The sequence below is a fragment of the Struthio camelus genome, chromosome 18 (genome assembly GCF_040807025.1).
Source record: "Struthio camelus isolate bStrCam1 chromosome 18, bStrCam1.hap1, whole genome shotgun sequence".
Lineage (NCBI taxonomy): Eukaryota > Metazoa > Chordata > Aves > Struthioniformes > Struthionidae > Struthio > Struthio camelus.
The window spans coordinates 531,248-557,225 of record NC_090959.1 but is presented as its reverse complement, the minus strand read 5'-3'; the positions used below and the strand labels follow the sequence as shown (position 1 = coordinate 557,225).

Below are 25,978 nucleotides of genomic sequence, written 5' to 3'. Positions count from 1 at the left end.
CACTAGGACCCTCTGCCTATATAAAGTTTCTCACAGGTTAAACATCATTTTCAGTCTTTGCTGATGGGAGGAGGTTTGCTCTGCCACCCCCTGCTTTGGAACATGCAGAGAGATGCTTTGAAATACAGGGAAGTCATATGAAAAAGTGCCAGCCGACATCCCTCACTCTGGTTTCAGAGCTGCTAAAGTCTTGGCTAACATGGCTCTGCAAACTGAGGGGTGTGATGGAGGTGCCATTAGAAGAGCCTGGAAACTGGTAGTCTGTGAAGTAGTTGGTCTGAATCCTTACCTCTTCTTTATGGTTAGAAGAAGCTCATACATGTCAAATGGTGGTGCTTGGGTCCTCTGAGCCTTGGGGGAGCCCAGGGAGCAGGGCTGAGACTCCCAGAATCACCTGGTTCAGGGTCCCAGAAGTTCAGATACCCTTATTGTGTGGCCCTGAACTGGCAGTGCTGCAGAAAAGAGGAAGGGCATGGTATAGCAGAAATGGGGAGACAGGGCAGTACAAACATGGAGGAGGCAAATTTGGTTCAGTACCGCCTGAAATAGGTTTTTAACCCTCTTGCTCAGCACAGCAGATGGGCTTTTGCAGTGCGCAGCTGCCCTTCTGAGAGGCCACACCACATCTCTGCTCAGCCAGAGATTTTTGCCTCTTATGCAGCAAGAGGGGGGTTGCAGGAAGGTCACAGCTCTGGTGGAATTTGGTTCTTGCATCACACATCATCCCTTTCTGGCCATCTCCACCTGTCCAGGCCTGGCATAACACATGCACAGAGCGTGTGGACAAGAGGCAGGTACAGCAGCCAGTAATTCATCCCTGGGGTTGCAAACCTTCAACAGACAAATGCTGCTTTATACCTAATGAGCAAGGTCTCACCCTCAAGCCTGAGGAAGACCAGAGGATGTCCCCAGCCCTGTTGCAATGACCCTCTCACCCCCCGCATAGCCCAGGCCCTGCAGCACATGGGCACCGCGCGAACTGGCAGCTCAGGATGGAGGCAGCCCTCCACCAACGCCCGTTGGCCCTGTTGCTGCCAGCACCGTTCTCGCTGCCCTTCAGCCATGCGAGGCATGGCTGGCTGCCATTAGATAAACCACTGATGGCACTGGTCTTGCAGCCGAGTTGATGCTCCATTCCTCCTGCCCAGAAGTGTGGAAATGTGGCTGAGCACAAGCATGCTTTCCTAGGGACCGTTCCCACATGCAGCACAGAAGAGTGTGTCCCCGGCCCAGCGTCCTTTGGCTGACCTGACCTGACACTTCTATGATGATAGAAATGCTGTGGATGTATGCAAAGAGGTTCCAAGTGATGCTTGTGCCTCTCCTCCCCATAAATGCCCACCAGCATGTCACATATTCCCATGGTCACCACCAATACCCCCATTTTAACTTGTGCTGCATCTGCCCCTGCAGATCTCCTGGGCTGCCAAGCTGTTAGGGCAGCATGTTCCCCGCACTGCCAGCCCTTCCTCTGCTGTCGGCTTCACTGTGGTGTTTGTCTCCTTGAGCTGTCTAATTAACACCATCCTGATTCGAGTGCAGAGGGAGCCGGGAGTTTATGCTTTGCAAATCCTAAGTCACCTGCTAGAAGTTGGCCAATTTCCATTTTCTCAAAGGATGAGTTTTCCCCACAGAGAGTAATGTCGTTATTTAAGACATGGGAAAGCATGATCACAAAACCACAGAAACTGCCAAGGTGACTCCCTATGGCACACTTTGTACCTGAAATCCTCCCAGCTCACTGGGAAGACTCAGACTGAGTCCGAGGGAGCTCTTCCGAGCACATGTTGCTGGAAATGGAAGAGGTCTCACTTCCCAGACTCTGTCTCACTAGGCTGTGCATCAGGAACCTGCCAGTCCCAGTTGAAGCACACTCTTACCTGGGAAATGTCAGCCCATGGTTTAAAAGCTTATCCTCACTTCTCAGAGATTCTGTTTTCCAGGCACCACTGACATAAGGACATGAACTAAATTTTCAGAGACATAGAGAAGTGAAAGGATGAACATTTGGTGTCCAGGGAAAGCTGCTAGGACACGTTCTTCCCTAGATCTCCAGTCTAAATCCAGTGCCTTGCCTAGTGCTCTGCAGCAACAGCTAGCTCCAAACAAGCCTAGTTCCATGCTTTCAAATCAAAGCCTTGCTCATTCCCTAATTCCACCTACATACCAGGAAAAACAAACAGTTCTTTTATCTTTCAGAGCAAATTCCCAGATCTGAAGGCTATTGAAGGGCAGGATGCTTTGCAAAACAACCTCTTCACTGGGATGCTCACCAAAGTGAATATCTCACAGGTATCGTTGAGGCGGAAGACACATCTAGGTACAGATCTGATCCTGGAGATGAATCAAGTGGTGTGCGAAAGAGCCTCCAACTTTTCCAAGGTCTCTGCGATGATGTAGGCAAGCTTTCTTCCTGGATACAGCTGTGTCAGGGAGGAATATTCAGCCTCACTGACCTCCCACCAGATCAGCATGTGTGAAAGCCGCTCCGGTTCTTCCAAGGAAATCATTCGTTGGCTGGCCATCTCCAGAGCAAGAACAGGCACTCTTCTGGCACAGTTGGGCCCAAAAGAAGACATCTGTCAGAGGCTCATGTGTCAGGCATTCAGAAGGGTTATCTCCAAGCAGAACAGTTTCTGACTTGCCCTATTCATAGGCACAGATGCAACCTACAGTGCAGGTTGCAATGGTGAGTTGCACCAGAGCAGTCACAGTCTACCAGCAAACAGGGGCATGTGCAGATTATGGCCTTGGACTCCTCCAAACTTAGGGAACAGGGCTGTTAGATGGAAACACAACACCGCACCCACACCAATCTGCTAAACATGGCATAACCTCATAGCCAAGCCCACCTGGGGAGTGGGTGGCAGAGGGGGCACAAACAGGAGACCATTTTGGGGGAAGGATTCTGAGGGGAGGATATCCTTCAACCCTGATGCCAGCAAAGTAGGATAAACTTTGTTAGTGGACACTTGGGTAAATATAGGAAGAACAAATATGGCTTTTGCAAAGGGGAGTCCTGCCTCCACAGCGTCCTGGAACTCTTTGAAGGTCACTAAGCAGCTGGAACAAGATGAGCCAGGAGACACCGTCTTACTGGTTTTCTAAAAGGCTTCTGAGAAGATCCCTCACTAAAGGTTTTTAAGGATCCTAAGGAGTCACTACATAAAAGGGAAGATCATTTCAGAGATAGTTAGGATAGGCAGCAGAAGTCAGCAATAAATGGTCAATTCCGGCAGTGAGAAGAAGTCACAGGAGACTATTGATCAAATAACCTGTGAGAAGCGGGTGAGCTGTAAGAGACCAATATGGCTGTCCATGTAAAGTTATTTGGGTAACAAAGATGGGGTTGCCTTGAAGGACTTCAGAGGGACCTTAAGAGACTGAGTGAGAAGGACTGAAGTGCAGGTAAAGTCCTAGGTGGACTGATGTAAAGTGGAGCACATGGGGAAAATCAGCCCTGACTTCACAGACAAAATAACAGGGTCCAAGTCCGTCACTGCTGAGCAGCAAAACTTGAAACATGGCCCCATGGAAAAGTCAGAGCTGTCAGAAAGAAAAAGAAAGAAAGAAAGAAAAAAAGAAAATCACATGCTAGGTATTACTAGGAAAAGAGAGGATACTAAAATAGAGATCACTGTTCTGTCATTGCCTGAGTCCCTGGATTACCCACACCTTGTATATGAGCTGCAGTTTTGGTCCCTTCCCAGCTCAAAAAAGATACAGCTGAATTGGAAGTGTTCAGCAAAGGGCAATAAGGAGCAGCAAGGAACAGCCTCCATCCAAGGAAATACTGAGCAGGCTGAACTCTTCAGCCTTGAAAGGAGATGAGTGAGGGGGATGGCAGGGGTCTGCAGAGCTGCAGGCAGCATGGGGACAGTGCTGCTTCCTGCCTCTTCCAGGAGAAGCACTATGGGCCATCACGCAGAGCTGCTGACTACCAAATAAATAAGCAGTTGTGTGATGCACACAGCTTGAGCGATGAAACTGGTATTTGCTGTTGGAAGTAGCACGGAGGCTAAAAGTCTACAGAACTTCCAGGGAAACTGACTAAGCTTGCAGAAGGGAAAGCTACTGAGAGTCACTGAGCATGCAGGAGCCATGTCTCGGTCAAGTAATTCAGTGGCTGGGAGAAGGGTCATTCACTCTTGCTCTGTCATACTGTTCTTTAGACACCTGCTTCTAACCACAGTGGGACACTGGGAAAGGGGCTCGTCTGCCCCAGCATGGCACTCCACTGCTCTGCTAAACCAGGACTGCTTCACCCCTTCCTTTCTCCTGGAAAAGGAAGACCATGCACCACTCCAGCTGGACCTTGCCCACACTCCAAATTGACACCAAGTTTACAGTAATTTCAGCCTTATCAGTGCAACCCCCTCCTCCTCCATGGGCTCACACTTAAGCCACTTTGCACCTGCACTTTCCAGTCAGTGCAGCTCAGTTTGCTGAAGTCAATTGATTTAAACTAGGTGAAAATGGACCTAAGGGCATGCACATAAAGGGGCTCTGCTGGTCAAGCAGAGCGATGCAGAATGAGCTTGACTGAGCCAGATTTATCCCATTGGTGGAGAGCCCCTAACTTGCTGAGCAGAGATGAGGCCACACACGCCTGGTGCCATTGTGTAGGTCTGGGCATCCACTGGGCAGCAGCTCATTAGCAAGTCCTTCCCCATGATGGTGGAGGGCAACACTTAAACTGGTGCCCTTTCAGACAGCCTAAATTCAGCTGCTGTCCCCAGCCCAACGTTTCTCCTGGCCAGAAGCCTCAGGAGGCCTGTGGGAGGGAGCAGGCGCAAAGCTTCAGGTGGGCTTTGGGCCAGCACAGTGGCACTAGAAACTCCTTGATACTGCTCTCTGATTTTGCATTAAAACCAGCAGAAAGCTCCCCAAGGCACGGCGGTCCTGCTCGCCTGACCCATGCCCCGAGCTGCTGGGGCTGGACCAAACCATCTTGGAACTGGTGCGAGCCCCCACACGCCTCTGCCTCCGTTCTGTGTGTTGGCCCCGGGACAGAGAGCTGCTCTGTGCTCAGGGCCACCAAGGCTGTGTGGCTGCACCTCCTCGCTGGATGCAGGACTGTGGGACAACACAGGACGGAATGGAGCCCAGTAGGGCTCCAGAACAATCTCCTGCTCAAAGCAGGGCCAGCCATGAGGTCAGACCAGGTTGCTCAGGGCTTTAGCCAGCCTCGGCTCCCCTCCCCATCCTTTCCCCCCTCTTGTGCCTGTGAAATCCAGGTGGACACTGCTCTCCTGCCAGCTTTCAAGAAGAGAAGAGGGGTCGTGGCAAGCACCACAGGTGCTTGGGGCTTTATTGGTAACAGCCTCTGGATGACCAGTTTTCCCTTATAGGGCTGGGCCTGGCAACCTGCCTGCTCTCAGGCTCTTCTCTCTCTGGCCATCACAGGTCCATAAAACATCAGAAGAATCTCTGCAAACAATTGCTTTTAAAAACACACAGATCAACAAAACCAGGGGAGAGGGATAAGAAATGGTGGAAAATTACCTGTTTATTCTACCAATATTAAAAATATTCTCATGTTGCTGAGCTGTTTGTGAAAACCACTGTGTTCACACACTGAGGTGATGCAGAAAAAGGGTGAGCAGTCCTTAGAGTACAACTAGCTGGGAAACAGCTGGTTTAAGCTGGTAATAAAGTGTATGAGTCAATCCTAGGCTCCTGTTCACCTTGTTTGGACCTGCAGAGGATCGTGGTCTAACAGATGAGTCCCAAGAGCAGAGATGAGCGTTGTTTTTTTGCCAGGCAAAAATCTATTCACTGAAAAGTTTAGTTAGGACTTGTAGGAAAAGAACAGATGTGGGCGAAGAGAAAAAAGGCCCCCAAAAGGGAAACAAAACATCTATATTTGGACTTTTTCCTTTCAAATCCCATCAAAATATAAAGCTAAAAATGTTTTAGAGAAGGCTAAAAAGCCCTTAAGTTTCTTTGTCATCCTCTTCTCCTCAGTTTTTTTTTTAATATCATTATTATATGATTTTATGGGCATGGGAAAAATTAAAAAGTTTCATTTTAGGTGGCCAGTCTTTGAAAAATTCTCCTCACTAAAGCGCTCCTAATCCAAAATGAAAAGAGAGCAAAAGGGTGAGAAGGTCATACATTCCTGGAAGTGAAACAACCTGCTTGTACAGCTCTTTGCAAACACTATTTTGCATTACTAGTGCCAGACCTTTGCCTTCTGGTTCCTGATAGGGTGCCCTGTGCCCCAAGCCAGCTCAGTTTTCCCTATGTCAATGCGTTAAACCAGGACGAGGCAACAGGAGATGAAGAGAGGACAGAGTATGAGGCAAACTGGCCTTGAATTAAATGCAAGAACAGAGGTAACAGCTCAAACTGTTAGCCCTTTGGTTGAGGGGAAGTGTAGGATCTGTTCTTACCAGTTTAATGTCTAGTGCTTTTTCCATTTGAGCATGAAGGGAACTGGAAAACAGATTAGGGAGTTGCTTCATCCACTCAAGTCATCACCCACATCCTGCAATGCACCCCAGGTACTGAAGCAGCGGTGGGGAGGCTGGGGGCTGCCCTTCGCTGGTGCCTGTCCAGTGGGGAGCCAGGGCTGCCAGTGTGCCTGCTGCTGTGGCAGCAGCATTGCGCCAGGCTGGACAACTCATGGGAGCCTCGCAAACCAAGAACCAGCCTCTGCCCACTGCCGAGGCAGCCATGAACCAGCAGGGGCTCTTGCCGGGAGGGGGGGGAGGAACAGCATCCTCCAGGGCTCAGAGGACAAGCTGTCATCTGCACGCAGCTCTAATTTAAACAGCAGAGGAAAACACTCCCCATGTCCTTAAAATACAGAACTTTAATGTAAAACTGGGCAGCCACCCCTCTGAGAGATGCCTGGTCAGGAGGAGAGGCCAAGGGCTGCCGAGTGCCAGCTGGGGAGCTGGGCCTCTGCAACTTCAGCCTCTCTGCAGACCCACGCCATGCTCCCGTCATTGCTGTGTCCATTCAGACACCAGAAGACTGGCTGTCATCAAACACTAGGAGGAAAGGACCACCTCCATTAGCTGATATCCACATTACAACCTGGTGTGGAAAGCCAGACTGAATTTGCTCCACAGCTGGGTCCTCCTGCATGGGAACAGGGAGCTTCAGAGGGCTGTTCCTTGTCTCCTGAAGTCCTCTGTAAGCAGGAGCAGGAGGAGTCTTTTTTCTGTCATATACCAAAAACTATGGCACAAAGCCAGGGGGATGGCTCAATTTTCTCTTTCCCTCTTCATTTCCAGCGCTTTAGCAAAGGCCCTCTTCTCCTTTGCTCCTGATTAATGCTGAAGCAGCTACATGATGGTCCAGAGTATGTTTTTTCTCTCATATTGGTTGAGCGCAGAAAAACTCTACCATTGTTGGATGGGGAGCTCCTGTCCTGGTCCCCCACAGCAGGTCCCATCGCCTGCCCTGCTGCCCAACTGAGCTACACTAAGTCGTGCTGGAACACGTCCCACAGAAAGTGGGAGCTCCTCTTCCCCTTGGCCCCTGCACTTTGCTCCCATGCCAGCACTTCTCCTGGTTCCGTTCCCAACACTTCGCTCAATGAAGCAAGGGTCCTCTCCTTCAGATCCACAGGGCTTCAAACAGCCATGGCCTCACCAAGGCCAAGGCAGGGCTCCTGTTCTCCATAGCTTTTCTTGCTCTGTTCTCCTAGCTTTCCTCATTGGAAAGCTCTCAGTATGGAGCGGCTGTTACCATATCTGCTCCTGGAGGCAGACAACTGTAAACTAGTTGCCTCCAAATCTGCAGCTTCATGCAAACCACATCCTCCAAGAGAAATTGCCACAGATGGCTCTTGGCACTCAGCTCACTTAGTCACAACCAAATCCCAGTGAATCACGTGGTTGCGCTGGCATTTGGCGCTCTCATCTCCTTCTTCAAATTGCTAAACTCCAGTTTTAAACTTGATTTGGTCTTGGGGGGGGGTCCCATCCTTCAAGGTTGAGGGGCCTATCCCCAGGCACACTCTCTGTCTGAGGTTAGTCTAGCAGTTTGGGCTGGGAATCTGCCTTCCAGGCTCCAGGACGCATGAATTTGATCTGAGCTGAACTCCAACCTTTTAGACGTGAGCTGTATGCAGAAATACTGGGCCTTGTCCGGGTACCAGCTGTGGCCTCTGTTGGAGACAGGATGTTCAGCTGGAGAGACTTCCATTAGCCACTTGCAATCCTCAGAGCCCTTTTTATACTTTGTTATCTTTTCACAGTCCTGGTATTAACTGAGTACCAGCTCTTGGCTTCTCTGCTTTTTCAGTCATGCAGAAAGGCCTGGAAGATGGTCTTTCCAATCATCCACATCATCCCATGTTAGAAGCACTCCTGTGGCTCAGCATCTTTCCTGCACAGTAGCAGCTTCTCTGTGTGGGACATGGAGCGATTTAAGCGTGGAGGCCAATGCCACAGTTTCTGAGGACATCATGGGCTCGTAGGTAGAGCGCACTGAAGGGAAGCCAGAGCGCTGCAGAGCTTGCTGACGTTGGTCCATTGGCTGATGCTGCTGGGAGGCCTCAACAGCCACTGGCATGCCAGCAACACAAGCAGATGGGGCAGTTCCTCTTGTTTGCTGTGAACTGTGCATTCCCCAAACACATTTCAACCACTTTGGTAAAGTCACTTCATCTAAAGTGGGAGAAAGTAACATCAGCAAAACCAAAAACTGTTTATTTCCTTGTGAGAGGTTCCCAGATTTTATTTCTAGGGGTTGTTCTCTTTTAAAAACACTGACTCCATTGTTTCAAAGGTATTGAACAGCCCCAGAGTAAAAATAGAGGTTTAATTTCCAAACAAGTGTTTGCTTGGGGGATGTTGCCCCAAGTTAAGAAAATAACCCTGTTCTTTCAGATGAGCCTAAGACAGCTGATTTGTCCTTTTCTTTCAGTCCCCTGGCATCCCCAAAGGTCTGCTCCTTGCAGAGCTCTGTGCTCAGGTCTGTGCAGATCCCTGCTGGGGCACAGGATCCCTGTTCTCCTCTGGGCCCAAACAACCTTCTCCCTGACACAAGTCACCTAATTAGGGGGTCTCCAGGCTGGGCTCCCCAGTCTCTCTGAGCCCTTTGGAGTCTGCACATCATCTCCTGCCTCTTCCAGAAACCTTCCAGGTGATGTCTCTTGTCTGGTTACAGAATCATCAGCCTCCTCCCTTTAAAAAAAGTGATTCTGATCTTTTTTTTTGAAGTCACCTCTGTGACTTGATTCATATCAGCCAATCTCCCCTTTCCTTCCTGACACCAGGAGATTTGCCCTGATTTTGGCTCATGAGGCTAGCCAGTGATCAAGGTCTTGCAGTTTGTTTCAGTTTAGAGGAGGCATTTCTCCATTTGTGTTAGGGCAACTGGTTTTTGGACCTTCCTTGTAAATCACAACTTTCCAGCTGTTTGGTTCTGTTCCTGCATTCATAGCTCCAAGTGTCTCCAAGCCTATATGGCACCCAAAAGTGCTTTCTTTCTAGGCTCTTCCTCAAGGTTACAGTGCCAGGGCTTCCCTGTTTATTTATTCCTTCTTGACGTGTTTCCACCCTTTCCCCCAGCCCACATACACAAGTACACACTGCCACCAACTCCTGCTTTTACATACAGCCCCATTCAGGACCCAGAAATAGCCCTTTGGGTGCCAGTTCCTATTGTCTCAGTTCTCCCTATAGGAATTGTTCTCTCCTTTAGCTTGAAGGAGAACAGTTTATTCAGCCCTGAGGAGGCTTCTTCCAAACCCCGACCGAAGAGTATTGTTACAGAGAGCAGTGAGCTAAGTCCTGACACTTCCAGGGCTCCAGAGCACCATGACTCCTCTTTCACACCAGTGTCCAAGTGCAGAGCGCTGCTGGTGGCCCCGCATCAGAGCTCCCCGCTTCGAGCTTCTCTGCTTCCAGACTTGTGAATTCAAAGCTTGGAAAAGGGTGTGTTTAGTGCCCAATTGCCACAGCCCCAGAGCATGTAGACATCAAACACTGAGTGCAGAGAGCATCTCTGGGGGCCAGAAACCACAAGAGAGCTGGCTGTGGGCAAGGGAGCCCAGCTAGAAGTATATTTTGTAGTAGCATGAATGGAGAAGGAAAGCAGGAAGCAGGAGAAGGCCAGAATAGGAATATCTGAAGACAGCCAGGATGCTTCCAATGACGCAGGGGTTATAGGATTATCAGAGTCACCATGCTCAGCCCTGCGGCTCCCCATGATGGAGCTAGGCAGAGCAGCAAGTCTCCTCTGGAGGTGGTGGAGGTGCTCCCAGGGCACGTGCCAAGGCTGACCTCAGGCTGAACACTGCACTCCAGAAGGTTGCAGCAGAAACAGTTAGAGACTGGGTGTTTTCACCACACAGCTTGATCCTAATCATTACTCAGCTGGCATGCACAGACCTTTATAGGTACTCTAAAGCAACCAAGAGTCTCCAATCAGAGCAGGGACTGATCGCTTTTAAATCTGCCTTCAAAGCTCTAGTGGAGCTGGGTGAAGGAGCACACTAGCCTGAGGCTCCCACTAAATCCATCAGCAGGGAAATAACGAACCCAGCTGCTGTGAAGGCTGGGCCAGCCCTGGGTACATTATCATTTCCTTGTAATTAATACCAACGTGACTCCAGCAGCTTTGGCAAATGCCCATGCAGAGTGAAAACAGATTGTTAACCAGTAAAAATGCCCTGTTAACACTGCTAGTGAACAGTCTTAATGGGAGGATCCCAGCCTGTGTGTGTGTCGGGGGAGTCCTGCGGCACCCAGCACTGAGCATGTTTGATAGTCAGCACCCGAAAAGGGAATGCGACTCCTCTCAGCTGGAAAAGCCAGAGCAAGGGCCAGCATCCTCCACAACTGGAAGGGCCAGAGCCAGGACCCAAGTGGAGGGCTGTAACCAAAAGCCAGTACAGCTGACCAGAAGCCCTCTCCTTGCAAAACATACAGATTAAATGGGTGGGCAAAAGGACCAAGGAGTCCTGACTAGTCCAAGGCTGCAGAATGGTTCAGTGTCACAGCCCATCTTAGCTCTTGGTCCCTGCACCTTTGGGAGGTACCATTCTCCACTGCCCAGGCTGCCCTGGTTTTTCCAGCACTCCCCTTTGGGCTCTTGCTGGCTGATTGTTTTTCCAATTGCTGAAGTTAAACAGCATTATCATGTCAATAGGCCTGGCCGGACTTTGCAGTGCAGGCTGCAGGGAGGTGGCAGTGCTTAGCTGGGGGACTCTGCCTAGAAAAGCCCTCAGTGAGAGCAGTCAAGGAGATGTGAGGCTTCTCTGCAGCTCCTGTCCGATGCCTAGCTCGCCTCAGCCTGGCCCCTGGCCCCACAGGGTCCTACTCCTACATGTGAGAGCTCCTCAGCTCCTGGTCCAGGCTAGATTTGCCAAAGGATTGCCCTAAATGCTACTGTCAGGCACCCAGTTGGATTTTTTTCAATGCCACTTCTTCACTGCCTGTATCGGCACTTAAGACCTGGGGGAGTGCAGAAAGGCTCATGGCCCAGAGAAAACACTGAGCATTACCTGCTGTGCTTTGAGCTCAGGGACCATTCCCTAGTTGTCTCAATTAGGCAAAAGACCAACCAGCCCTTTCGCATGGGGGGTGTGAGCTGAAAGCAGGCTGTTCTGAAAGACAGCCCTGCATAGGGCACAAAGGCTGACACATAGCCCCAGGACGCTCTAGCAAGGAGCAGTTGTGCTAGAAATAGGGCTATTCTGCCTGTACCGGGGCACCCAGAGCAGGGATCAGAGCAGGCTGGAGAAACACACTCTGCCCCTGCCCCGGGGGGCTGGTAATGGCCCCACTTCCCAAGCAGGAGTGATCCCAGTGTGAGAAGACTCACTGAGGACCCATCAGAAGATGGGATGTGCTCTGGGGCAAACTTGCAGCAGACAGTATTTGCACCCAAGGGAGGCTCCACATTTCACTCTTGGTTCACCAGCCCACACTGTATTTGCATTCACTGAGCAACAGCAGTTTGGCGGTACAATCTCACTCAGGTCATTGAAGATTTAGCAGCAACTAAACAAATGCTTTAAGAAGTTCTCCCTATTTTGCTATTTGGTCCTTTATTGCACCATGAAAACCTGCTTCATTCAGATCTACAGCTTTGCTGCCAGCAGCTGTCTCTTGGAAATATTGCAAATCAGAGTTACACAGTGGTTTGGAGCACAAGCCTGGCCTAGCAGCCATGTCAAATAGCCACTTGAGGCCTTCAGGTTTCCCCTCCTAGCTCCTCCAGTAAATAGATGCAGCAACTAGGCTCTTCTTTCCTTGGAGATGGGCTCCCTCTCTCTCCAGCTTGTTTCCCTTTCAGATCTGAGACCTCAAGCACCTCTCCCATACCCTGGCCTCCCAATCAGCATAATCAGCTCAATTCACACATTTAGGGTGGACAATTCCAGGCTAAGTGCCTGGAGCCTGTCCCCATTGAAAGCCAAGTCATCTCCCTCAGCAGCCCAGAATTGGCCTTCAGGGGGGTGAATGGGCTTTAATCAGCCAGGGCCACTTGAAAATGTCCTCTTCCTCCAAAGCTCTTGTGTCCCTACAGGGCCTGAACTCCTCCCCCTCCCAGGTGCTGGGCTGGGGAAGGAGAGGGCCCCTGCTGAAGTGCTCAGAGCACAGTGCGAATGAGCAGGACCTTCTCCTGTGGCTGAGAAGCGGAGTTAATGGCAGACAGGTCACTCAGCCTCGGGCTGCCAAGGCCTCCTGGGCTTTCATGGTGCCTGCAGAGCGTGACAGTTTCTCCTGTTGCAGATCTAGATTGGTAGTAAAAAGAAAACTGCCATAAAAGAAGGGGGTTTTTTTTCGGCCTTTCTCAATATCTCAGTTGATACACACCTTTTTCTCTAGGAGCCAATACAAGGACGTGGGAATCACAGGCACAGAGGCTGACACAGAGACCCCCTGTCTACTCATAGGCAAGGGAGGGAGGGGAACTGCAGCACAGCCCAAAAGACTGCAGACAAGCCTAGGAAGGGCAGAGCTGCTCCAAAGGCCAGCCTCTGGACGAAAAGAGACTCGGTAGGACTTGGTGACTCTCTGTCCTGCTTTACCCTATAAGCACACAGTTCCCTTGAGGGTTCGCACATACACATGCCCTGCAAGGCCATGCTTAGTTTGGCAAAGATGAGCCATGGACATCCATGGCTCCCCCATAAGAGGGGATTACTCTGCTGCATCTCCTCCAGGCTGGCTGGTGTACAAGGTCCAGGTCCATTGTACAAGGTGTACAATGCTTGAGTAGCCAGCCAGCCACTGCTCCACTGCATGGCGCTGCCTCCAGCCAGAAGCATTTCCTCCACTGCGTGTGAGGAAAGTGTTCAGCCTGCGTTTCTTACCGCTTCATCCATACAGGCCAGAGGGGTTACCTAAGGGAAGGTAGGAGGCTGCATATTTCATATCTGCCTGCTAAGTCAGTCTCTGGAAATACTGTCTCACATTGCATTCCCCTAGCCAGAGCTGGCATTTTGCTCTGGTGAGCTCTGGACAGAGGCTACGACATGACAGAATTCACTGTCCAACTTGAACTTCCCCTTCATGGCCTGAGATCCCAGCCCACAGCCCTGGTTATGTACTCCCCAACCTGGCCATGCACACCCAGCTTCCTACTGGCTGCCCCCGCACCATTTCCAAACTCTCCCCAGTCCAACCTGGCTGCCCCAAACCTGCCCTGCGAGTGCTTGATGTGCTGGATGCGTCAACGCTGCTCAGAGTGGCTCTTCTCTCCGTGGTGTCTCACCTGTGGCATTCTTACCACAGCACAGCTTTGTCGAAAGCATGCTCACACTGATGATGTGTGCCACCTTGGGATGGGAAACAGGGAACAGGGAACATGCCCCCATCCAGGGTACCTCTCACATGCTTGCCCTGATTACCTCACACTAGTGAGCCTGGCAGAACGGGTAAAGGTGTGCCTGGCACTGGCACCTTGGCTATTGCACACTTGCTGAATGCAGCAAAGGAGGCTGGGATTGATGAGGGGAGGTTCTGGCTCACAGCTGAACAAAATGGGTGCTAAGAGCTCTGAGAAACAACCCCTACCCCAGGGAACCCAGCAGCGTGCAGTCAGCATCACCAGGAGTGTAAACTAGCCCTGCATTGCAGTAGGGCACAGAGCACCTGGGAGGGGGATCCTGCAGGAACCATGCCTGGGATGGGTGGCGTCCCATGTGTAAACAGAGTGATTTGGTCTCCAAAGCTCAAAAGGTCCTCTTGGGTCTCTGCTGTTCCAGCAGAGAGGCCCAGGAAAATTGGTGGCCAGCCTCCAAAGGCTTGGGCCAGCTTGCAGGGCCCTGGAGAAAATGCAGCCCTCATGGCTGTGTACCAGGCCATCATACTGGTGCTGATCCAAGGACAGGGTGTTGTGGTGATGACTGGCAGGTGCAGGGCTGGAGGAGGTGTGCTGACCTCTGAGCAAAGGCAATGGCAAATGTCATATCTGGTGGTATCACCATCCCTTGCTCTGAAATGCCTTCCATTTTCACGGGATGCAGTGATTTGCCAAGAATTTCTGCTTTCCCATTTAACAAGTTAAAAAGCCATAAAACTAAGCACAGGTTGTGTTGCATTTGCTGTTCCTTAAACCCAAGAGCAGTTTGGGAACCTTATAGTTTGTTGTCACCCACATCTGCCCAGAGAGCCCCTGACACTGGGTGGGAGTGCAGCCCTAGTCCAGCAACAAGTGCCTGTTTCCTGCCTAGAGACACCAGTAAGCTCCTCTAGTTTTAACGGCAGGATTTGGCCATAATATGGCCAGAGGTGAGGAGCTCGCGGGGGGCAGCGCAGGTGCCGCTGTGCCAGACGTCTGGCTTGCACGCTGCCCTGCCTGCGCTCAGCTTGGCGGCAGCAGGGCGAGATGGCGAGGGCTCTCGAGGCACGTTGGCCGCCTCGCGTGCGAACCCGCAGAGCCAGGGCCCGGGCGAGATGGCTCCCGTCCAGCGGGAACCGTAACCTGGAGCAGGAGCGGCGCTAAGATGTCCGCAGCCCGCGCCGGGGCAGCGCTGCCTTGCCGCGCGCCGGCCGGGCGGGGGGCGCCGCGGGGCCGCCCCGGTGCGGGGCTGACGTCAGGCCGGGAGGCGGCGGGCCGCCAGGTACCGGGCAGGGCGGCGCGCTCGCCGCACCGAGCCACACAAAGGAGCGGCGCCTCCGCCGCCGCCGCCGCCGCGTGAGTGCGCGGGCAAAGTTTGCGGGACTGGCGGCTCCCGGCCGGGGCCGGGCGCTCGGCGGCGCCGCGCCCCGCGCCTTGCCCGGCGAGGCGGCCGGGAGTTCCGCGGGGGCCGGGGGGACGGCGAGTGCCCGGCAGCGCCCGGCGCGCCGAGGGGCTCTTTTGTTCGGGCGCGCTCGTTGCCCCGGTGCGGCCGGGGCTCGGCCCGGGGGCCGCGGCTGCCCCGCTCCGCTCCGCTCCGCTCCGGCGCCCCGTGCCTCGGCCGCCCCGCGGCGGGGCCGCGGCAGTGACAGCCGGGGGCGGGCGGGCGGGCCGGGGGCGGGGGGCCCGGCCCAAGTTCCTGCCTCCTTGGGAACAAAGGGAACTCTGTCTCGGCATCTGTCACCGCCGCGGCCCACAAACTTTTCGGTGCGCCTCGGCCGCTCGCCGCCCGGCCCCGCCGCTGCGGGAAGGGCCCCCGCCGCACCCCCGGCCCCGGAGCGGCGGCGGCGCGACCCCGGTGCGGCCCATGCAAGGGCCGAGGCGGCGGCGGCGGCGGCCCGGGGGTAAGAGCGCAGCCGGAGCGGGCAGAAACATGGAGTCCTGGCCGGGCCGTGTGCGCGGCGGGCCGGGGCCGGGCCGGGCCGGGCCGGGGCCGCGGCGGCTCCGGGGCCGCCCCTCGGCGCTGCCCGGCGCAGCGTGGCCGCCCGCCCGGCCCAGCGCGGCCCCCGGCGCGGCGGCAGAGCGCGGTTCTCCGCTCCCTTTGTGCGCTCCGGGAGCCGCCCCCCCCGGCTCGGGCGGCGTGAAAAGTTTTTGCAAGTCCTGGATTGGTTTGTTTAGGGGGTTTTTTGCCTTTCTTTTTTTTGTTCTTTTTTCCTTTTTGCTTTTTTCTTTTTGCTTTGAGTTTCTTTTTGATTTTTGGGGGCGGTTTGGGGTGGGTTTTTTTTTTTTGCTTTTGGGATTTGTTTGTTTTGCGTGTTTTTGATTTTGGGGGGGGGGGTTTGTGATTTTTTGTTTCTTCTTCTTTGCTTTTTTCAAGTAGGGAGAAGGATTTGCCATTTTCTCGATCTGGTGGCTTTGCCTCCGCTTTGTGTCTGCAGGGGGAAGCTGCCTGCACGCCTGCCCACCAGACTACCGAGCGGGGCGCTACCTGTTGCGGGGTGGAGGGGCTGTGGGCTGCTCAGCAAGACACTGCTCGTGCTGGATGGGCTGTGCCACGGTCCCTGCACTGAGGCAGCCTGGGGAAGGGGCCTTCAGGGCCCCCCCTCTTGGCAGGGCTCCAGAGCTGTCCTTCAAATGACAGCAGTTACAAGAAGTTGCCTCTGATGGTCCCCATCGTCTGCCTCTATCACCCATTGCACAGGCAGCAGAGAGCCTGCATGCTCCTAAACAGTAACTGTTTTGCATGGATTTTTCTCTCCTCAGTGGCTATGACTTTCCAGCTCAGAACTTTTTCTCCTGCAGAGGTTTTTCCTCCCAAATGCTTGATTTTTGCCTACGGCACGTAGCTCCTGTTGAGCTCAACTTGTGTGTGCTTCCCTTAAGCCCATAAAGTCTCTGCAGACCTCCAGGGGCTCCGTTCAGGCGAACTAAAGTGGTGCGGGGTGGGTTGTTGTCTGTACAAGTGCTTGTAGCCTCTCATCTGCTGGGAGGGAAGGGTTGGCCTCTGCAGATGTTACTGTGTGATTGTGCCTGGATTATTCCTTCCCCCAGCCCGGTTAGGACGGGGGTAGGCTAACCCCCCTGCCTTTGAGGGGGTGAGGGGAACTGTATTGCTGTGTTCTTACCCCAGTTTCCCTACTCCCTAGCTGGGGCACCACGTGATGTGTACTGTTTGGTTTCCACGCTACTAGGCTTTAACCAGGAAAGATCTGCAGGCAGCTCCACCATGTCGGATAGTGACCTCGGGGAGGACGACAGCGCCACATCTCTGGACCTGTCTCAGTCGAATAAGAGGAAAAGAAGGGGAAATCTGCCCAAGGAGTCCGTGAAGATCCTTCGGGACTGGCTGTATGAGCACCGCTTCAATGCCTACCCCTCTGAACAGGAGAAGCTCAGCCTCTCTGGACAGACCAGCCTCTCTGTGCTGCAGGTAAGAATGAGTCCCCGCAGCCCGACCACAATGCACATGTGTCCCAGACGCAGGCTGGGGATGCTCTGCAGGGCACTCTGTGACAGTGCTTGGGACAGACTGGTCTCGGGGAACTCCTCTGAGGATCCCAAATGGCTTGGCAGGCTCGAACTGTTGTATGTGGGCAGACCCTTTTTGGGAAAGGTGCGTATTCCGGGGACCTGTTTTATGACAGAGATGGAGCAGAGCTTTTTGGCTGAACAAAAGATGGAGGGACTCAGATAGGGACAAACTAAGCAACACCCCATCTGTCAGTAAAAGTTGCTGTGGGTGGGAGCTTTCATGGGGCTTTCTAGCCAGTGCTGCTTTATTTTATTTCCCCAAGCACCCCCCCAGCAAAAGGGGCTGGAAAAGCCCTCTCTCCACTTGCCAGATCAGAACCTTTGAGAAATCCTAGACAGGAGAAAACTGCTCCAGGGGAGAGAGAAAGCCAGCCAGGGCTGGGGGTGAGATGGGCTTTGAGCTCAGGTGGACTACTAGCAGCCCTAAGCAACAGCTTGCCCACCTGTCTCCAGTTAAGTGGGTTACATTAAGGGGAATGCAGCCCAGCTGAAGGGCTCCTAGGTAGGAGGGCTCTCCTGCCATGCTGGTTGTGAGCACTGATGGTCTTATTGTGGTGCTAGGTGCCTGTACAAGGTGCTCAGCCTCGCTGGGGAACCTTGGATGATGGTAGAGGCCAGGAGTGCTTTTCCTTCAAGCCTTGGCCAGGCTGGGGCTGCAGTGTTGCCTGCCCTGCTGTGTCAGGGAGGTGAGAAGGATCCAGCTCTTCTGTGGAGGGCAGGATTGGGGCTGGCTAACCTGTAGCTGTGCATCCCTTTGAGCCACACGAAGGCCAGGAGCTGCCAGGTAGAGGAGGTGCCTGCATGCCTAGGGCCATGTGGCTTCTCTCCCAGCCTGCTGAGAAGGGAGAGCAACTGGGTTTTTGTTCTTTACTCTGATTCCTGGAGCAGTGCAGCATAGGAAATGGCTCTTGTGGTGGTTGAGGGGGGAACAGGCAACAGCCGGTGGATTTGTGGCTGAGCCCCTCTCCTTGGGGCTTCCTCTGCACCATGCTTCTCCTTTCCCTGCTGCTCAGTTCAGCCTTGGCCAGCAGTCCCAGCCATGGCCCAGACACTGATGTGTGGGCTGTCACAGTCTGTCTGGTTTCCCTCTTCCTGATTGGCAAGGCAAACTTTCTTTTTCATTTTTATTTATTTAAAAGCTGGCTGTGTGACAGGTTTGTCTCTGGCTAGCTCCTGGGGTGCTGCTCTGAGGGAAGTTTGGTGGTCCTGGGATGCCTTGAGCTGGATTGGCTGGGCAGGAGCTGTGATGGGCTTGGGGCCTTGTGAAGTCAGACTTGTCCTGGGCTGTGGCCCCATGCAGTGGGGAAGGTCCTTCATGGATGGCACAGTGGGCTGGGATTCTTGGCCATGCTGGGATTTACCCTGCTGGGTAGAGACGTGCATTGGCTCTGTGAGTGGGCTGCGAACACAACCAAGAGTTCATGGCAGTGATGTGCTGCAGTGAGACCTGGGCAGGTGCCCAGCTCTCCTTGCCCTGAGCTCTTAGGGACCAAGTCATGCAGAAGCAAGGTGTCAGTGGGTGCCTGGGCTTGCGTTAAGGTTTGGCCTCGCTCTGCAGCAGCTGCTGGCTGCATGTGGGATACCTTTGCAGCCAAGGTAGGCTGTTGGCATTCCTGCTGCCAAAATGCAGTCATCTTTGGGCTGGAATATGGCAGCCCCTTTAATCGTGGGAAGACACTGCCCCATTGCAGTGTAGGGAGCAGTGAGAAGGTACTGGTCTCTTGGAAAGAGAGGCAGGAGAGTGCAGATGGGATTTCTTATACTGAGAGAGCTGTTTACCTTGCACAGCTGCCTGGTGAAGAGGTTGCACCTATGCCCTCCCTGGGAGGGGGGGATCCCAGCTCTGTAGCACTTCCCAGTACCTGTGAGGGGCTGTCACTGGTTTTCTCTGCAAATCTAAGGTGACATCTGCAGTAGCACAGAGACCTTGGAGCAGTGCTGGCCCTGGGAAAGTGCCCGCCAGAGTGTCTTCCCTCTGATCCTCTCGCCCCTTTCTGAGAAAGAACAGGCCTACGTGTCCCCTCCTGGCCAAAGGGCAAGTACCAGACTGTGTGCTAGGTGTATGCATGGAGCTGCGGGCATGGACTGCTTGGGAGCCAGGCCTCATGTCTGCTCCTCCTGCTGCTCTGAGGCAGGGATGGAAAATCCAGCTGGGGGGGGGGCAGTATAGCTTGGTGTGGGGCAGGGACTGCTCAGCTGCCCTCTATTTTAGGAGGAGAAATCTCTTGGGGTGGAGGTGTGGGACTTCCTACAGCAAGGTTTCCCCTGCCTCCAGCTCTAGCAGCTGTTTCCCCTGTGGTGCTGCTGCAGATGTGCTTTTGCATCCCTTGCTGCTGGTCCCTCCAAAGGCAGGAGGAGGAGTGGGGCAGCTTTCTCTTGCTCTCTGGTTGTATGTGACCATCCATTGTGCTTTACCTGAGCCATCTCATGTTTGTACCAGTTGGGCTGCCCACTTGAGACAGCTGGGAAACCTCTGACTGGGGAGATGGGGGCCGGAATGGGAACTTAAGTGCCCAGTCTGGAGTGACTCTAGGGTTTTCTTCTCTCTCTCTCTCCAGGCTGGGAGCAGCCTGTGGGGAACATTTTATCCGGCAGCGCCACTCTGCTGCTGATCTGCCAAGGCTAGGCAACTGGCAGGGGTCAGGAGCCTCTCAAGAGCAATGTTATATTGCAGCTGCTGACTGAGCAGGGGCCTATGGCTTCCACTTATTTATATATTCCCCCCCCCCCCCCCACCCCGGTCCAACTGTCTTTGGAGCTGGAGCCATGGAGTACGAGCATGGCAGCCCTGGGTCTCCAGGGAAACAGGGAAGCCATGTATCTCCATTGCAAAAAGTTTGGAGATAAGAATGCTGTGCCTGCTCCTGGGAAGGCTGCCTGGACAAAAGCTTTGCAGCCCGTCAGGCTCCTGTAGCCAGGAGGTTTCCCTGCATATGCTCTCGTGCTTGTGAGTGAGAGGCCTATGCAGTGGGGCCCAGGCCTTTACTTCCTGGGATTGCTGTGGGCCCTGCGGGATATGCTGCTGTCATGATGTGGGTGGGGACAGCGGTGGTCTAAAGTGATGGTCACTATCACTTTAGTGACCATGCTTTTTTTGCCATAGCAATGGCTATGTTAAAAAGCCTGCTTGTTTTAGAGGAGAGCTGCCAAGGCAGATCCCAGCTCCCTGGTGTGATCGATGCCATGTGATGCCTTGGGTTTCACCCAGATGTTTGCATGTGTCCATCTCTTTGGTCACATTCTCCAAATGGAGTTAAATGCTGGAAGGGGCAAGTGTGGATGGAGGAATCCAGCAGGAGTTTTGGAAGGTGCCCTTAAAGCTGCACAGAGTTGGTTGGGCTTTTTGTTCAGAGAGTTCAGTTGTCTGGTTGGCAATTTATAGCTGTTGATGGCCATGGGACTGAAAGATCACATCAAGGGTGCTCAGCTATGGCTTGTAAGAGAGCATGTTTGGAAGAGAAAAGGAGGTGAGACTGGTGTATTTGAGGGTGTTAAATGCCAAATATTGTCTGAAAGACAGAAAAAGACAACTGAGATCTTGCTGTGATTGAAGTTGTGGTAAGTTCTCTCTCTCTCTCTCTCTCTCTCTCTCTCTCCAGGGGAAATATTTTACAGAGCTGTTGATTTGGGAAAGATCAATCGTGGTTTTTTTTTTTTTTTTGGCCAGATTTATTCTCTTCTAATTCTTTTCTAGGAAGAAGACAGTTATTTGAATGTGACTTTATATATAAAAACCCCTGAAACAATACATGGCAGAGACTGAATACATGGCAGTGGTGTTTCAGAAAGGCTTCCAGAGATGTAGCCACAGAGCTTTGCATCTTTGGTGTATGGATGTTTGGAAGTCCTTTTAAAAAGCTCACTCCAACTTTACTAGTTGGCAGGAGGCATGGAAATGTGTTAACATACTCTTGTAATCCCTGCCATCCAATTAGGGTGTGAGGGGTTGCAGCTCTGCGAGTTGACAATTTGGGATTTAGGGTTTTCCATCCAGGCAGCTGTCTAGCAGTCAGTCTGCTCTTTGCAGCCTCAGTTCTCCCCCCTCCAGATGTGGCTGTGTTTTTGGCACTGGTACATGTGGTCGGGGCACTGCTGATGTAGGTCAGAGAGTGCTGTGCACACCTACGTTCTTGGAGCAGGGACCTAGTCAACCAAAGGGAGGAAAGCTCCCTCTGGACTCAGACCTGAGGGCTTCTGGGGTCTGTTGATGTTTTAGCTGGTTCTGTGCAAATACCACACCCTCCAGTCAGGGGGGGCATTGGGAAGGTTGGGAGGATGCTATGAGTTTTGCCCTGCTTTGGCTGCACGCTGCAGGGCACAGTCAGAGTTGCTGGGACTTTGGGGCCATGCTTGGGGTGTTGCTGTGCCCATCTTCCCCTGGGGCATGAGCAGCTTCTGTCTGAGAGCTGCTGTGTCCCTGCTGGCTTTGTGTAGCCTGATCTTGGCTTGCAGAGTGGCTTGGCCCCTAAGCTAAGCTGAGCCCTGTTCATTCAGCGCACCATGGGGTGAGGAGGTGCTGGCCGGGAGAGCCTCAAGCTCCTGCTGCAGGGAGCCAGCACAGTGGTAGGGCTTTGGTGGGAGCGTTGCACCCTTGGGGCTGCGTGCCAGCAATGGGGGGGCATGCCCTGAGAAAAGGGAAGCTCAGTCTGCCTGAGAGGAGGTGGTACCAGGCAGGAAGCAGCTGGCTTTGTGGTTTCCGTGAGCCGCCTGGGTAGCCCTGGCTGAGAGCAGCTCTGCCTCACTGGAGCTCAAAAGGAAAGAGGTACCACAGGGAAGGAGACCTGTGCTTGCCCGGTCCTGCGAGGCCGCTGCTGGCTTAGCATGTCACTGCCACCGCCTGCTGTTGCAGCTCTCTGGCATGTCCTGTGGCAGTGGCCCGCGGCCTGACCGTGCTGCACTCCTTTCTCCCTCCTAGATCTGCAACTGGTTCATCAACGCCAGGAGACGGCTGCTCCCTGACATGCTGCGCAAAGACGGGAAGGACCCCAATCAGTTCACCATCTCTCGCCGAGGGGGCAAAGCTGGTGACGTGGCCCTGCCACGAGGGGCTGCCACGGGCTCTGGTGTGCTGGTGGTACCTCCTGTGACAGCTGCAGGGGCCTCCAAGATGCTGTCTATGTCTGTGTGCCCGCAGGTACTGTGCCACCCTGCCCAGGCACTGGGCAGCAACCTCACGGTGGTGAGTGCCCGCAGCCCTGAGAGGGAGAAGCAGCCTGGCCTGCAGCGAGTAGAGCCGGACCCTCACCCCAAACCACAGCTGGGCACCACTGGCAGCACTATGGCCTTGCTGGCCCGGGCTGACGCAGCCAGCCCCACAAGCGGACTCTTCAACACGCCGCCCCCGACGCCCCCTGAGCTCTTTGGCGATGATTTCAGCAGCTTCCAGCTCCTGGTAGAAGTGGCACTGCAGAAAGCGGCCGAGCTGGAATCGCAGAGGCAGAGTGGGCAGCTGCCCCTTTTGCCTCAGACTGAGCCCCCAGGAGTCTCCATCTCCAAATAACGCCCCCAGGCCAGTTTCTGCTGGGCTGCCCTTCCTTGGGGCCACCTGACTCCTCCCAGCCACAGGTCCTTTTTCTCCAGTCAGGCCAGGGCATCCCCTGGCAGGAGCCTGGGTCTAACTGCATCTCCCTAACCAGCTCATCTCCAAAGTGGACTTCTGTATCCTGAGGGGCTCCGGCATCTCCACTGGCCCAGGGGAAGAGGGAAGATTGTCCCATCCTGTGATCCTTAGGCTATCCATGTGCTCAGGAGGTAGCCGATGGCCCTCAGAGCCCCTTTCCATGCAAGCCCTGGCAAGGATGGTGCCTTGGGAGGTGCCAGAGGGATGCAGCCATAGCAGTTTGGCCATTGTGAAAGGACCTTTGCAGCTAACTGACCTCTTATTACCACAACTGTCCACTACTGTGTCAGGCTGTGGAGCCCCCTCAGAAAACCTGCTGACTTTCTTCTTTCTTTCCTGTAAACAAGGGTCCAGCTGAAACTATTTCTTCAGGGAGTGACAGAGAGAAACTTTTTTTTTTTTCCTAGTTAATGCTTTATTTTAAGGATTACGGATGAAAAGCTTTTTCTCCCAAAGCTCTCTGATCTCCCCTTGTTTTTTTTCCTACCTTGTTCCCCTTTTTTGTGAAGGGCCTTTCTGGTGCCTTGTGCTGGCCAGGTGCCTTGCGTTGCCTGGGGAAGGATAAAGATCAAATGAACTGGAAACCTGAAGTCTGGCATTTTCTCTCACAGAAAAAGTGAGACGCTCCTCTTCTGTCTTAGGGTGTTACAGATGCTGCCAGTAGAAATCTCCATGGTGCTGTTTAGCAAGTTTGCTTTGAAACATTTTCCTTCTAATTGTGATTTATTATATTTTTTTTTCTACAAGCATTTCCACAGCTTCCCTGTGTTTCTCTTGAGTTCCTGCTGAAGATGTGCACGTTGTGTCCTGGACCAGAGTGTGCCATGCAGAGCCTGGGGAACGTCTACCACAGGTGGCTGCTGGGGTGGGGGGGTGGTGGATGCAAATCTGAGACTGTGAAATTTTGTACCCAACTTCTGTTTGTTTTTTTTTTTTAATGTTTAGAAAGAGGCATGGTCTGAGTTTGGGCAGCCTATGTCTTCTTTTGCAAGTATGAGGCTCACAGCCTGTGGACAGCAGTCCCTGGAAAGCGGAGTTGCCTTTAGCCACGGCAGTGCTGATGAGCTGCCTTTGAAAAACAGAGGGTTTCAAGTCCTTTTATTGCTTCCCTCCCACGGGCTGTGTGTGGTCACGCCTGGCAGTGCTGTGCTGGGGGGTCTGTAATGACAAGCCGGTGCCTAGTGGGAGCTGGATTGGGTCCCGCTTGCCCTTGGGCAGGGCCCCCATGCCTGAGCTGAGCCTGGCTGTGTTAGCTGTGCCCAGGGGTGATTTTTGGGGCCCAGGGCTGTTCCCTGCTGGACATTGCTTGCTGTTACCAGGGCTGAGGGTGAGTAGGAGCCAAGGCCCTGGGTGCTGCTGTGGTCTGGGGGCTGAGATATTGCTGTTTCACTGTAAAATGTAAGTTAAATAGCGATATGTACACACCTATATTATCTATCCTGAGAAACACTAATCCTAGGTTATTAGCCTGATTATTAGGTTGCATGAATAGAGAGGTATTAATGTCCTCAGGACCTGATGCTCCCCTTGACTGTGGTGGCTGGAGTCAGCAGTGCCAGGATGGAGCAAGGGGCTGCAGGCTATGAGGACCTGGCAGGGAAAAGTACTGTTTTGGGGTGGGGAGTGGGGTATGTGTTTTTTTTTTTTTCTTCCCCCTCCCTCCTCTTGTTCTGAGGAAAGCTAGCAGAGCAGAGGAGGTGCAGGGGGAGACTAGAGGGAGCCCCTAAGTGCTAGTGTGGGCCATGGAAAGATTTGGAGGTGGTGCAGCATGTTGGCTGAGGGCCCCTGCACAGTGCAGGCTGCTGCTGCTGTCTGGCTGGGAAGGATGCAGGAGGGTAGTGCTGCCCTGGGCCCATGCCCATGGTGTTTCCTCCTCTCTCATAGCTCTGGCTTGTGCCCCGCCAGGGGCAGGACTGTGGCCTTTGCCCTCTGTCACCTTTCTGGGGCAAACCCTGAAGTTTAGGGCCCTCCCCATCATCCTTAAGTAGTCCTTTCCTTTTGCTATCCTCCGTCCAGGGAAGGGAGAAACTTTTCCCTGAGCTCCCCTTTTCTGCCCTGTTCAAAGCAGAGCAGGGCTGGGGAGGTCCCAGTGCTGCACTGGGTGCAGGAGCACTGTGGCTGTGCCTGTGCTCTGGTGTGGCCATGCTGCCCCAGGGGACAGGCTGGAAGGAGGTGGGATGGGGGAATTATTGGATTGGAACTTAGGGAGCAAGCAACTACTGTAAATAACTTTTTGTTCTTTTGTTGTCAAATAAAAGTTTTTCAGTTTTGTGGGTGTTTGCTTTTAAATAGGGGGCCTCAGCCAGGATGGACCAAGTCATTCTTGGGTGGTGTTCTTGCTCCTTCTTTGCCTTGTTAACCTTGAAGCTGCAGGGCCAGCAAGCAGCTCCTTCCAAAGAGGCTTAAATGGGCTAAGGAGCATTTCTGTGTAAGGAAAAGGGGGCCAACACCTGGCACTGAGCTGCAGCTATTCCCCTTTCCTTTGGGCTGACAACTGTTAGGTACTCCCACTGTGCTTGGTCCTGGTCCCTGGGAACAGGCCTGTGTCCATCAGCAGGGCAGGAGCAATGCGTTTTCTCTCCCTCCTTGCCAGCATTGGGAAAGTGAGTCAGCATTGTGGCCTGTCGCTTGGCCAATAAATTAAAATGCTGGGGTGGCACTGCTGCATGTGGAGGTTCCTAGGCCAGGAAAAGTGTGTGGTGACCTGCTGTGCCAGCTTGAGCCCAGGGCAGAGCAAGCCTCAGGTTTTTTTTTTTTTTTTTTTGCAGTTACTGCAGCAGCTCGGGAGCCCTGGGCTTAGTCCTGCCCTAGCCCCAGGCTGCAGCATGCAATGGTGCTACAGCAGCACCCCTACAGCCTGGATGGGCACAGAGGCTGGGTGAGCACGTTGACCTGCCCCAGCAGTACAGAGGGGTGCCGGGGGGGGTAACCTGCTAGGGGTGTACTACCCCAAAGGGAGGCAGCAGAGAGGGGTAATGGCCCCTCAGGACACCCCCTCCCCCCCCCCCCCCTGGTCTGTGCTGCAAGTGTGAGGCAGTCAGGCCCAAACAGAGCCATGCCATCCCTTGAGCAGCT

The 25,978-nt window shown here is 53.5% G+C and overlaps 1 protein-coding gene across 4 annotated transcripts; it reads left to right on the top strand.

Annotated features, from left to right (window-relative positions):
• The first annotated feature begins 14,995 nt into the window (after positions 1–14,995).
• Positions 14,996–25,172, top strand: TGIF2 (TGFB induced factor homeobox 2). 4 transcript variants are annotated; one of them, XR_011135334.1, is made up of 4 exons: positions 15,019–15,111; positions 16,944–17,182; positions 22,199–23,756; positions 23,849–25,172. XR_011135334.1 is itself a non-coding variant. In XM_068912545.1 (3 exons), exons 2-3 carry the CDS (start codon positions 16,979–16,981, stop codon positions 22,781–22,783), a joined length of 789 nt encoding a protein of 262 aa, XP_068768646.1. In that variant the 5' UTR covers positions 14,996–15,111; positions 16,944–16,978; the 3' UTR covers positions 22,784–25,172. The 4 variants fall into 4 exon arrangements, 2 of the variants coding, with proteins under 2 accessions (XP_068768646.1, XP_068768645.1); XR_011135333.1 differs by lacking the exon at positions 15,019–15,111 and adding an exon at positions 15,576–15,656; XM_068912545.1 differs by having other exon boundaries at positions 14,996–15,111; positions 22,199–25,172.
• The last annotated feature ends 806 nt before the right edge of the window (positions 25,173–25,978 follow it).

What these genes read in the sequence shown, in the direction of transcription:
- TGIF2 (XM_068912544.1), top strand. Translation starts at nt 15,620, where the DNA reads ATGCAAGGGCCGAGGCGGCGGCGGCGGCGGCCCGGGG. An exon ending in GCGGCGGCGGCGGCCCGGGG is followed by an intron (nt 15,657 to 16,943) that starts GTAAGAGCGCAG and finishes CCACGCTACTAG; the next exon opens with GCTTTAACCAGGAAAGATCT. An exon ending in CCAGCCTCTCTGTGCTGCAG is followed by an intron (nt 17,183 to 22,198) that starts GTAAGAATGAGT and finishes TCTCCCTCCTAG; the next exon opens with ATCTGCAACTGGTTCATCAA.